The sequence below is a fragment of the Mastigoproctus giganteus genome, chromosome 8 (genome assembly GCF_048544385.1).
Source record: "Mastigoproctus giganteus isolate SK-2022 chromosome 8, ASM4854438v1, whole genome shotgun sequence".
In the NCBI taxonomy this organism is placed as follows: domain Eukaryota; kingdom Metazoa; phylum Arthropoda; class Arachnida; order Uropygi; family Thelyphonidae; genus Mastigoproctus; species Mastigoproctus giganteus.
Genome location: NC_143582.1, coordinates 122,378,126 through 122,392,496, shown reverse-complemented (window position 1 = coordinate 122,392,496; position 14,371 = coordinate 122,378,126). Strand labels below are relative to the sequence as shown.

General features: G+C 36.1%; 1 protein-coding gene across 3 annotated transcripts in view; it reads left to right on the top strand.

Annotated features, from left to right (window-relative positions):
• The window catches only part of LOC150081794 (RNA-binding protein 25), a 769,112-nt gene that overhangs the window by 723,507 nt on the left and 31,234 nt on the right, over window positions 1–14,371 (top strand). For all 3 annotated transcript variants that reach the window (XM_090378892.1, XM_090378890.1, XM_090378891.1), the window contains 2 exons: window positions 7,413–7,717; window positions 13,146–13,292. In XM_090378892.1, coding sequence (XP_090235018.1) covers window positions 7,413–7,717; window positions 13,146–13,292 — 452 coding nt within the window. The remainder of the gene's footprint in view (window positions 1–7,412; window positions 7,718–13,145; window positions 13,293–14,371) is intronic.

Sequence of the window (14,371 nt, the reverse complement as noted above, 5' to 3'; positions counted from 1 at the left end):
TCTCTGATTGCTCAATGAGGGTGATGGTAGGTGACTCTCAGTCTTCCAACTTCTCCATTAATGCTGGTATCCCCCCAAGGTTCAGTTCTTTCCCCCCACTCTTTCCTTCTTGTATATTAATGACCTTCCATTGACTGCAAATCCTATCCATAGTTTTGCCGATGATAGCACATTGCATTCCACTTTCTATTTTGAGAAACCTTGCCGTGCTCAATCAGCTTCAATTTTTGGAATATCCGCTACCAATTCCTTAAATGCCGATCTCCAGGTAATTTTCCAGTGGGGCAAAGACAACTTAGTTGATTTCAATCCTTCTAAAACTCTTTCTTGTCTTATATCTTGCAAAAAGGATTCTTATGCTCCCATGCTTATCTTTGGTGACACTCCGATTTCTAAGCAAGTTGATACAGCTCTTGGGGATTACCCTGACTTCTAATCTCTCTTGGCACAAGCACATTACAAATATTGCTTCTTCTGCATCTAAAAACTTGGTTTTCTCTTTCGCTCTTTGCATTATTTTTCTTCCAGACAGCTGATCACTCTGTACAAATTGCTGATCCGCCCTACCACTGAATATTGTTCCCACATCTGGGGCGATGCCCCCAAAATCTCTCTCAGGCTGTCTAGATTCCATTCAGAAGAGGCCAGTTAGGTTAATTAATGATTCCTCTCTTACAGCGTCTCTCCACTCGCTGTCTCATAGATGCTCTGTTTCTGCTGCATTTCTTTTCTATAAATACTTCCCCATGCACTTTTCTTCTGAATTGGCTTCTTTAATTCCCACTCTATCTTTCAAAACAGTCCGAACACGTGCTGCCATTAGCCAAAATCCATTTACTGACCCACTTCAAACTCACAGAACCAACTTTTCATCTTCCTCGTTTATTCATTCAACTACCGTTTTCTGGAACAACCTTCCTTCATACGTATTTCCTGAAAGTTATAGTCTAGATCTAACAGATCTCGCGTTTTGGGTTTTCATAAAAAAAAAAAAAAAAAAAAAAAAAAAGCACCTGCCCACTATTCTAGTTAGCATAATACAAGATTGGCCTGTTCCAGTACAATTTTGTTGTTACCTCTCCTAAGAAGAAAATGACATTTGGATATTTGTCAAATACTGAATTCCAGAAAAAGGGACTCAGTATTGACACTTGTGGAAATCCTTTGCTTGCTGTGCATGTGATTCCATTCAATCTGGTAGACCCAACATGTATTATTCTTTAAGTAGTCCAGTATGATCTTAAACGGGTTTAAGGGGCTCCTCCGTATGGCTCAGCCTCCTCATCAAATGCACCTTCCATCTCCACTGATATAACCATCAGGTATTTTTCCTGACTATATAATTCCTGACTTTCACTATATAATTCATTGCATCCACTGGTTAGGTGGGGGGGCTGGGCAGGGCCAGCCCATCCACAAAGTGAAGTGTTCTGTATAACATTATGCCAATATTAAAAATCTTTAAATAGCTCTTTTGAAAATCTGTAAATATCTCTTTCATATCCATTTACTTAGCTGCCATATACAGTAGACTCTCGGATTTCCCTGTTAATCCAAAAATACAGTAAAATCCAACATATGTAAGAGATACGTTCCAGGTCTTCTTACGTAAGTCGAGGTTTGCATAACTCGGGAATGACTAATAAAATATTGCTGCTATATCCCTGATATGCCAAAATTACAAAAAACCACATGATATCCTCAAAAGAATGAAGAAAGATAGTTATATATTTTTAATAAGTTCAATTAAAAACTTTATCAGGGGACAGCGGTGAAGTAACCGGAGTGGTACATAAAAGGAAGGAAAAACTCATGTTATTGTACTGTAAAAACGTTTATATTTTGTAGCCTTGGTTATTATTATAGTTGACCTTCATTGGTGCTGACCTCTTCTCGTATTCTGTGTTTCTCCTTTATTGTGTTCACTGTTGCCACTGACAAATCTGAATTCTGCACCATACTTGTTAATCTTTGGCCATTTTCGTTCATCCTTATTATATTAATTTTCTGAACCAAATCGATTGCTTTCCTTTTGTTCGTAGATTTACTAGTACTTATTCTTGTCACTTATTCTCTTAGTCGGCACCATGATGACTGTCAAAATGAAATTTTCTGAAAAGAACTTCACAGAGTTAAGGCAAAAACTCACTATTTTCAAAAACTCACTAAAGCACATTTCTGGACGTCACTGCCATAAAACAATAAAAACAATTTGCACTTTCCGGGTTACTGGGCTTTTCTGTTAATGCAATTAATTATAAATGGGTAGTAAACTCGATCTTATTGCATTTGCAATAATACTGATATCACTTGAAATTTTCAGTCATATAAAAAAATTATAAATAACCTAATGTAAGTGAAAGCTACGTAAGTTGGGGACTTGCTGTATCGAAAAATGTTCAGCAACCTACGTAAAAAGTATGGCAATAGATAAAGAACTTACCACGCACTACTTGCGTGTCCAATAAAATGCTACCCTTTATTTTTTTACAGTGTCATGTATGGTTTGGTCACCAATATTATAATGGTTCTTTAGAGATTAACAGATGTGCCAATTTCAAACTTTTGAATATTTCAAGTTTTTGTTTAAATGAAATGACAACTCTTGTGTTTGCCCATCATTTTTGCGATTTCTAAGCAAAAAAAAAATTCTGAAATCTCTGACGCATAACGAAACAAATTTTGTCCTTTTGCAGTGCAATAGAACACAACAATCGATGCATTCGATTGTTGGAACACAACAAACTAAACATTCAGGTTTTTTTTTTTTTTTTTTTTTTGAGTGGCAGGTGTGAAGATAGCGTGGTTGCAAGATAATAAGCACACTAATCTTCTCATGACGACTTATAACGGCGCTTCTTTTTGCATATTTATGACTTGCAAAACATCTGTTTATACCTATTCTATTTATTACTTGAATTTTATTCTGGTTAATATTTTTTTTTTTTTTTTTTTAATTGGAATCTGAAGTGTCCCGATTAATTTGCTTCCCAATTAATCCAATCCCAGTAAATAAAGTCTGCTGTATGCTAAAAATGATAAGTACAAATGTCTTTTAACAACAATTTTCAAATCTTCCATTTCCATTTTAGAAATTCATTAACATAGCAGACTAAACTAGAAAGATGATTCTGACTTAATCATAGATGTTTCTACTAGCAAAGTTCTGGAAAGTCGAAAATGAGAAAATTCTGTTCATTTGCTCAGCATTCAGAAATATTCTATGCCTGCATATGACTATGTGGCTAAGTGTAGACAAAAGGTCCAATTTTATGAAGTGCAGTGGTTTTTTTTTTTTTGTGCAATAGTAGTAGTAGTAGTAGTAGTAGTGGCATGTGATGCAAGAAAGCAAGTGAATGAGCTTATGCAGCATCAGCCAAAAAAAAAAAAAAAATCCCACCATTCCCTCCAAATGCCTGTCCAGTTCCTCCTTAAATTTATTCAACCTATCAACTTCCACAACGACAGATGAAAGTTCCTTAAAGCAATTAACACCCGCTGGCTAAAGGCAAATATCCACACATCTATTCTACATCTGTCCTTTCTTAATTTCAATTTATGCCCCCTTAGGAGGTTCGTAATCTGAACAAGTGGAAGGATCCCATCAGAATTCAGCGTGCTCAACCCATTCAAGGCCTTATACACCTCAATCAGATAACCGCGCAGATGCCTAGTCTCCAGCCACTGCAATTTGCAGAACTGAAACCTATCTTGGTAAGAGGATCACTTCATTTCCCTCTCCAATCTCGTTGCCCTTCTCTGTACACGTTCAAGTAAATCTACATCCTTCCTAAAATGAGGCCTCCAGACCTGTACGCAGTACTCAAGGCGTGGCCTGACCATTGCCTTATACAGAGGGACAATCACCTCCTTTTCCCTACTAGCAAAATTCAAATATATCAGTGACAAAACCCCATGACCTGCCCTGGCAGCCTGTCTGCATTGCACAGAAAACTTCATATCTGACTGCACAATTACTCCCAGGTCTTTTTCATTTTCTACCACCTTAAGTGTAGTACCACCACACAGTTGGTACATTTCTCTGGGGTTACTTCTACCCATATGCAGTACTTTGCATTTGTCAAGGTTAAACTTCAGTTGCCACTTCTTAGCCCATTTGCCCAAATTTTCTAGATCCTGTTGCAGTAGCACACTGCCATTAATGTCATTAACAACCCTGCCAACCTTTGTATCATCTGCAAACTTCGACATTAAGCCTGATATACCTTCATCAATATCATTGATAAATATACAAAACAACAGAGGACCCAACACTGAACCCTGTGGGACTCCTAATAACATTAATCCACGAAGAGCAGCACCCATTGATTACCACCCTATGTCTTCTCCCACTTAACCATCCTTTTATCCATTGTAGCAACTTACCCTTAATACCATTGTGCTCCTTTTGTACAATAGTCTTCCATGCGCAACAGTGTCAAAAGCTTTCCTGAAATCCATATATATGATATCAAAATTATTTTTTGCATCCAGTTCCTTTGTAACCACATCATAATATCCTATCAAATTTGTCAGACAAGACTTTCCCTTAACAAACCCATGCTGTGTCTGAATTATTGCTGCAGTCTTGTCTAGATGATCCTGCAATGCATTTTTAACCAGTGACTCCATTATTTTACCCGCAACAGAAGTTAAACTAACTGGTCTGTAATTACTTGTCACCCTTCGATCCCCCTTTGTGAATTGGGGATATATTTGCACATCTCCAGTCCATGGAAACCTCCCCTGAGTCCAAGGATGCTCTCATAATTATGGCTAAGGGTTTGCTTAGTTGCTTTGCCGCCTCCTTTAATATAACTGGATAGATCCCATCCACCCCAGGTGCTTTTCTTATGTTTAACTTCAACAATTTCAACTCCAATTTGCTCTCAGTTAGTACAAAATCATTAAGTAAAAGTAAAGTGCAGCCATAATCCAAAATCTGCCACGCTGGTCCAGTGCGGGTTGGCAGATCGACCGTATTCAGCAGTCAGGGGCTTGAACCCCCGGTCTACTCAAAGAACGTGTGCTACTGCACTCGCGTTCCTGCCCACTCGGCTACGGAGGCTGAATTCATTAAGTATCCTGCTACAACTTGATAAACTTCTGGCATTTTCAAACCTTAATAATTCCTCGTGTGTGAATGTAGATGCAAAATACTCATTCAGTTTGTTTGCTATCTGAGCAGGATCATCAACAGTCGAACCATCGATGTCAAGTGGACCAATCAGATTCATCCCCTTCCTTTTAGAGTTTATATAAGTAAAGAAATCCTTGCTGTTTTTCTTAGCATCTTTTGCCAAGGATTTCTCGTAATCTGCCTTCGCCTGCCTAACCTCCTTTGTGACCTGATTGCAGACTAGCTTATATCTGCCATAGGCTTCTGAGTCGCTTGATAATTTATATGCATCCCATGCATTTTTCTTCTCTGTTACGAGTCTCATTAGTTCATTTGTTAACCATTTAGGCCTAAACCTTGAACAATATTTCTTAATAGGTATGAAACTTTTAGTAGCATCCACGATTAATTCCTTGAATGCTTCCCACTTAGAATTTACTGTTGGTAATATCGTCAGTTGATCCCACTGTACTCACCTTTACGGAAGCAAAAACCCTTTCCTTTACCCCTGATGGTAATTAAATCTTTAAGTAAATCCCACATCAGTACACTGTGATCACTGCCACCTAGTGGTTCGTTTATCTGCAAATTCTTAATACACGAATGATCACTGCTGATAACCAGATCAAGAGTATTACTCTCTCTGGTTGCCTCTCGAACATGCTGCCGCAGAAAACAAGCATCCAATAATTCCACAAAAGTCTGACTAGTGTGTGAGTGACCAACCCACAAGTTCCAGTCAATACCTGGGAAGTTAAAATCCCCCATTATAAGCGCCTCCATAGCCAGTTGAGAAGGAGCAGCAGTGCGTAACACACACTTCTTGATTAGACCGGGGTTCGAGCCCGTCACCAAATACGGAGGATGCTGAAAGGTCAGGGAATGACCACCGCATATCCCGGAGCAATATGGCCTTAGTTGCTAATGTCCAAATAACAACCAAACGTACGCAAGCAGTCCCCATTATAAGACATTCTGATTTACTAGCCCACTATTTCTCTGTACAATTGTTCATTGTACTCATTCGAGTCATTAGGCCTATAACACACTCCTACTCTTATTTTTGCTTTCGCAGTGCTTATGTCACACCAAATTGACTCAACAGTGCACTGTTCAAAATATATCAACTGGGTGCACTTCTTTTGATTTTATGTTTTTCTTAATTAACAGCATAACACCTCCTCCCTTTCTATCCTTTCTGTACAAATTGTACTCCCCAAATTCCAGTTCTGCATTCCTTATATCTGTGTGACATCACGTCTCTGCTATCCCAACAATATCTGCCTTTGATGTCTTGACCAACACTTCAAATTCGTCAAATTTATTTACTATACTTCTAGCATTGGTATACATGCAAGCATACATGCTCCTATTCCTAGTTACCCTAACACATCCCATATACCCACCTATTTCACGATGACTGCCATCCGTCCCTGAAACCCCCAACACCCTTCGACCGGGAGCGAGGGGTGTTGGGGGTTGGCTCAGTTCACAATGTTTGTGAATTGAGCATAGTCTGCAACAGAATCTTTCTTGAATCAATAAAAACCAACTATTGTCTAATACAATATCCAGACTGAAATACATATTCAGAAACTTGTTAAAAGATAATGTGCAGAAGCATACAGCGCTGTTAGACAGTCATCTGTCTATATTTTAATGTGTATTTTGTCAGTCTATTTTTATTTCTAGTGCAGCGTGGGTAAAACCTCTGCTTTTTTCTGAGAAATCGCCTTTACTTCTGTTGTGTCTCAAAAAACCTCTTGTTTACAAATACCTGATCTTCAGCTTTTTCAAAGTCAAAAGTTTGCATCCATGATTGTGAACTGTTCCCAACTTTTCCCCCTGCACAACTTTCTGTATTTTCTTATGTCGCTCACTTTATCTGGTCTCTTCTATGGCATCCCTCCCCCCACCATTTGAAGTGTGTAGAGTAAGGTGTGAGGGTTATTGCGAGTGGTTTATTTTGTATTGCTTTTCAGCATATGTAGAGTGAAATATTAAGAGAAAAAAAAAATTACTTGATGAAATGAGGTGTTTCAGGTGACCATAAACTAAGCTTTTTTTTTTTATAAAAATAGCACTGTGTTATATCATTGTTATGGAATTAAAGCTATCTGGGTAATGTGTTTTAATGCAAACTTGTTTTTGTTTTTTGTACAATTGAAAATTGTACAACAATTTTCAACCTGTGATAGTATAAGATTGAACAAAATATACATTATGTATAGTGCTCTAATGTTGTACCAGTTTTTCTTTCTTTTATTTTGCATTTACTTTTCATTTATATCAGGAAATAGTCCAACTCAGCAATTAACAAGTCCTTCAACATCCCAGAATGTCATAGCCCATACAGGACAAAAAAGAAAAATGACAGTTGATGAAGTCTTCAGCACAAATGATGATGAGTCTGATCAAAAGAAGAAAAGAAAATTGATTCTTCTGGATGATACTCAAGAAGATCCTAAAACATCTAGCGGAACTTTGCAGATGAACTCAGAAGAGAAGAGGAAGTATGTTAAAAATTTAATTGACCAAATTCCCACAGCTAAAAATGAACTTTTTGCATATAATCTAGAATGGAACTATGTGGACAAAGTAAGATATGGTTCTTTGTTATTTTCAATTGTAATAAAAATTTATAATTTTTACAAACAGATATATAAAAAAAGATGCAGTTGATATTCAGTAATACCACTTCGTTCGTACAAAAACATAAAAATTATCGCACATATATCTACATTTGAATTGGACGATTGTAATGTCTTGAAAATTGATGGATGCTTTCTTTTTATGTTTTATTTATTTTGAATGAAAGAATGAATTGAGTTGCTTGTTTTCTTTTCCTTTCATGGTTCTTCAATGGTTAACCTCTTCCATAAATAGCAACTTATTTATGAACACAAAAATATGGATTACTTCCACACAATCAAGGTAAAAATTTAGAAATGTAATCAAGCATGCCTTTTTCCAGCTGCACTCATACTGTGCATTCTGTTCACCAATTCATGCAAGTGACGTATGACCAACTTATCTAGCTGTAATTTGCAAGAGCAATTTATACAAGTTACAAATATTACTATATGTAATAATGCTAAAAGAGAGAATGCCACTCCTTTTTTTGCATGGAATGCAAGTATTACACCAAATATTTCAAGGAATGGATACCTTAACTGCCAGCTCTATGGATCTCTGATGGATAATCCTTCTTTTTTACTAAATTTTACCCCCCCCCCTTTTTTTTTTTTTTTTTTTTTTTCGCTGTCATCATATAGTTGGTTATAAAGCGCTTCTCCATCTTTTCACAAAGACAGTTTTTTTTCTCATTTTTTTTCTTTTTGCAAAATAAATAGTAAAACTGCTAAAATTTGAAATTTTTTTATAAGTACAATGAATTTCTGAATATTTTTATTAATAACTTTGCCATTAAGTTTGTTAGTCTACAAAGAAGATAGAAATACAGGATAATACATTTTCTGTATTGTATCGTACTGAAAGAGTTCAGGACTTATCTTTTCATTAAGCTTCAATCACAACAACAAACACATCTCTGTATTGTGCAATAGTTTCAATTTTTTTCCAGCAGCATAAGAGGATATCTATTTTTCAACTTCTGTTCTTCTTTGCAGTTGGGAATGTTGAAGAATGTTAAGTGGATGTTTTTAAATATATTTCCAAGTAGTATCAGAGCTTTTTTTTTATATATGCAAAAACTCAGCTGCATTTTTCCATTGCTAGTGAAAAATTTTCATCAAATGGCTACCCACTATTAAAAAATAAAATAAATAAATAAATAAATAAAGGGATATTTAAAAGTGAAGTAAAAGGAACAGTTTATGTAATCCACATAAATATTTTTATCACCATCATTGTAATAAAGGAGAGAGAGAGCTGGAGATTGAAATGTTCCTCTGCCATTGTTTATCAATTTTAAGTGAGCTGGTCTTTGAAATATACAGTAGTTTCGAAAATGTGAGAAACAGATTTTATGACAAATAAAATCCCTTTTAAATACAGTGCAATATTGATAAATTGCACTTTGTTTTATTGTTTTCTGCTGTAATTTCAGTGTGTTCATGGTTTACAAGAGCACAAAAAAAAAAAAAAAAAAAAAAAAAATAGAAATGCACCTTATGGCCAAACACTAATTTCACAGTAGACACTGCCAAAAGCAAACTCCACACATCTCAGAGGTAGATTCAGCTACTGCACTGGATTCAATGTGAACTGTATTCTCTTCTGTTTGGTAACTAGGCACACCTTTGGAGGCATGTGACTGAGGTCTGTGAGGCTCTGAGAAAGAATAATAAAGTGACAGTGGCAAAATTTTCACTGTTATAAATGAATCTAGAACTAGTATCCATAAATTCAGATTACAGGAAAAGAGATTTAGAGTGGATTGTAAGAAGTTTTCTTTTTCAGCCAACAAATTGCTGATTTCAGGAATAAGTTAACTCCATGAATTGATACTTAAGTCAGCTAGGTAGTTTCATATGTGAAGAGGGAAACACACTAGTTTTTTATATTTCTGTGTTTACCTTTTTTTTTTTTTTTTTTTTTTTTTATTAGTATTTATTTTTATATGTCTCTTTATTTATGCTTAGTTATATTTTATGTTCGTTTTGTTTTATTCTATTTTATCTTATTTTATTTACTTTTTTGCCATTTTAGCAGTGCTGGTGGTTTCCTTTAACAACTTGTACTATACAGCTAATAGTAAGGCAGAATGTCATTACGGTCAGGAATTAGTTAACTTTGAAAAAATCTGGGAATAAAAAATGTTTCTGTTAAGTACAATAAATCATTACCATCTTCTGCTGCTGTCGAAAGACTTCTTTCCTTTGCCACCATGACCAGTCTGTCTAAATCACATAAAATTTTCAGAAGATGGACTAGATGCAGCAACATTCTCATGTCATTTATGTAAAAAAAAAAAGGAGGATATCATCAGTCGTGGCGGTTGGCTGTCAAAGCTGTAAACGAATGATTTGGATATACAATGGGGAAAATGCATTATCTTGAAAGAAAAACTTTATAAGATCAGAGGAATTCACATTATAGAGAGAATATGAGAACATCAGGATGTTTAGCCAACAAGCTTGAACCATAGTCACTCGAGTGTGTGTATACTAAATCTTTTTATATCATCATTCAACTGCAGCAATTAGCTTTTTTTTTTTTTTTCCCCATTTGATTTGCAATTGTCATGCTCAATAAACAATTTTGAATAGCGCTGCAAATAAAACTCTACTCATAAGTTATGAATAAAAAATATATTTGTAAGAATAAAAATCTGCTTAGGCTCTGGAACAACCACATGCAATGAGGAAAGAATACAAGAACATCTCTGTACTTAGTAGTCCTGCAGGCTTGAACCACAGTTTACCGACCGTGCCAGCCAGGTGGGTAAAACGCCTGCCTGGCAACCTAAAGGTCGCGGGTTCAAATCCCGCCTCGGGCTTGGATCAAAGTACTGCAAAAACCTTGGGAGGTGCATTATGGCCACAGAAGCCGATGCACCAACAACTACCAAAAAAAAAAAAAAAAATTGAACCACAGTCACTCAAATGCATATACTTTACATTTGCATTGAGCATTCAGCTACTATAGCATTTTTTTTTTTTTTTTTTTTTTTTGGGCCTGGTGCAATTTGCATTTGTCATGCCCATAAACAAATGAAAGAGAAATTCTCAAAGTTAAACATAAAAAAGGTACCTGGTGTGGATGGGATCTATCCAATTATATTAAGGAAGCAAGCAAAGGAATTAAACAAACCCTTAGGCATAATTATGAGACCATCTTCAGATTCAGGGTATGTCCCTGTGGACTTAAGATGTGCAAATATATCCCAAATTCACAAGGGGGGGGGGGATCAAAGGATGATACAAGACAGACCTGTTAGCTTAGGTTCTGTTCCAGCTCAAATATTGGAGTCATTGGTTAAAGAAGTCGTGCGGTCCCATCTAGACAGCAGTGCAGTTATACTTGAGACACAGCATGGGTTCGTTAGAGGAATATCTTGTCTGATCATTTAGAGTGGATACTATGATTCAGTGACAAATGAACTGGATGCAAAAAATTATTTTCACATCATATACTTGTATTTCTTGTAAGCTTTTGATACTGTTGCACATGAAATACTACTATACAAATTGGAGCAGTGTGGCACTTAAGGCATGTTGCTGCCATGCAGAAAGTGGTGGTTGAGTGGGAGAAGACAGAGTTGTTATTAGTGGACACTGCTCTTCATGGACTAATATTATTGATGAAGTTCCACAGGGTTCGGCGCTGGGCCCATTGTTGTTTTCTGTATCTATTAATGATATCGATGAAGGTATTTCAGGCTTAATGCCTAGGTTTGCAGGTGATACAAATGTTTGAAGGGTGGTTAATGACAGTAATAAAGGTATGCTACTTCTGGAACAAATCTGGAAAAATTTGGCAGATGGATTGAGAAATGTCAATTAAAGTTTGTCAATTAAATTAAATTAAATGGCAATTAAACATTGACAAAAACAAGGTACTGCATATGGGTAGCAGTAGTCCCAAAATAACACACCAACTGTATGTTACTACACTCAGGTAGTAGAAAATAAAAAGGACATTTGTTGGGGGGGGGTAGTTGTGGAGTCAGAGACAAAGTTCTCTGAGCAGTGCAGGCAGGCTGCCAATGATATGCAGGAATTTTGCTAACTGGGATAAGGAGGTGATTACCTGATTGTATATGGTAATGTTTAGGCTGCAAGAAAGGCTACATTACTGCAAATTGCATCATATGGAGACTAGCCACCTGTGAGGTGATCTGATTGAAATGATTAAGGTTTTGAATAGTTTGAGCAAACTCAAGGCTGATGGGATTCTTCCTCTTGCTCAGACTATGCACTTGAGGTGGCATAAATTCAAATGAGGTTGGATAGTTGCAGAATAGATGTGTGTAAGTTTGCTTTTAGCCAGCAGTTTGTTGATTTTTGGAACAAGTTTACATTCATTGTCAAAATGGATAGTTTGAATAAATTCAAGGAAGAACTAGACAAACTATTGGAAGGGAAGGGAAATGTGTGGTTTTTTTTTTTTTTTTGGTTCTGTATAAGCTTGCTTTCTTGCATCATTTGCTAGTACTAATAATAATGTAAGCATGATGGCAATAAATATTAATTATGTAGTAATTGTCTCCCTTCCCACAAGTTTAAAATTAGCACATCACAAATTATATTTTCATACTGAGTTTGGAAATATGAGTTTTTAGTAATATGTCTGCTTTGCTGTTGGCAGTATGGCTGCATTAATAATTGATTTTTTTCTATTTTCTATATATGCATTTAGGAATAAATTATTTATTTATTAAATATATAATGTTTATTAAACTGTAAATACAATTGTTGATAAATTAAATTCTATTTGAAAATGTTCAATTTCTTACAATCCACATACTTTAGCACTTTATCTGTTTTCACCCATAGCCTAAATAGATTGGATACCCATGAACTGCCCGATACTTTATAATAATAATATGAAAAAAAAGTTGTCCTTTCGAATTCATATTTCAACTTATAACATTGTTTAATTCTCAGACAAGCTTGTGTATCTGTAATTTGAAAACTGTAAAAAATCTGTTTTAAAATTTATATGAATTAAAAAAATTTGGAGAAAAGTTCTTCAATGAGAGAGAGAATTTGAACTTTAATAATTTTTTTTTCCTAAGTTATCAGAAAACAACAAACACGCTATATATTATAGAACATATGCTGGGGGTCGCTGTTTCTAGGTTAAGGGCTTTGACTTTTGATATAGGAGCCAATATTATAATATTGACTCCTATATCATAATATTGAAAACAGTTTAAAATTATCGATATGTTCAATGGTATTAGAACTATTTAGTCAAGATGTATAAATTACCCCTGTTTTGCGCATGCTGATGCCCAGAGTTATAGAAGAAATGTATGGGGATTCACACTGTCATTACTAAATGTTGTTAGTAATGTATAAAAAATTCTGCCAATTTTTTTTTTTTTCTTCTCTCATAGCATTTGATGGAAAAACGTATACGCCCATGGATTAATAAGAAAATTATAGAGTATATTGGAGAAGAAGAGCCAACGTTGGTGGACTTCATTTGTTCTAAAGTATTAGCACGAAGTGCTCCCCAGAGTATTCTTGATGACGTATCAATGGTAATTTTAGCATTAGTTTTATTTTAGCATTTTAGCATTAGTCAGATGAACTAATGAGGCATATGGCAGAGAAGAAAAATGCATGGGATACATACAAATTAACACGTGACACGGACGCCTATGATAGATACAAGTTGATCTGTAACCAAGTTACAAAGGAGGTTAGGCAGGCGAAGGCAGATTACGAGAGATCCTTGGCAAGGGATGCGAAGAAAAACAGAAAAGAGTTCCTTACTTATGTAAACTCTAGAAGGAAGGGGATGAATCAGATTGGTCCACTTGAGATCGATGGGTCAACTGTTGATGACCCTGCTCGGGTAGCTAACAAACTAAATGAATATTTTGCATCGACATTCACACATGAGGAGTTATTCAGCGAGGGGAATGCCAGAGGTGTATTCAACTCTAGCAGTAAGCTAGAGAATCTTGTAATAACTGAGAGCAAAGTGGAGGAGAAATTGTTGAAGATAAACACAAGAAAGGCACCTGGGGTGGATGGGATCTATCCAGTTATATTAAAGGAGGCAGCAAAGGAGGTAAGCAAACCCTTAGCCATAATTATGAGAGCTTCCTTGGACTCAGGGGAGGTACCCATTGACTGGAGATGTGCAAATGTGACCCCAATTCACAAAGGGGGATCAAAGGCTGACACAAGTAATTATAGACCTGTGAGTTTAACTTCTGTTCCCGGAAAATTAATGGAGGCACTGGTGAAAGAAGCACTGCAGGATCATCTAGACAAGACTTCAGTTATAGCTAGGACACAGCATGGTTTTGTTAAGGGGAAGTCTTGCCTGACCAATTTGATTGGATACTATGATGCAGTCACAAAAGAACTGGATGCAGGGAATAACTTTGATATTATATACTTGGATCTTAGAAAGGCTTTTGATACTGTTGCACATGGAAGACTGCTGCACAAATTGGAGCAGTGTGGCATTGGAGGCAAGTTGCTGCTATGGATAAAGGGGTGGTTGAGGGGGAGAAGACAGAGAGTGGTAATCAATGGACACTGCTCATCGTGGACTAATGTTATTAGTGGAGTCCCTCAGGGTTCAGTATTGGGGCCTTTATTGTTT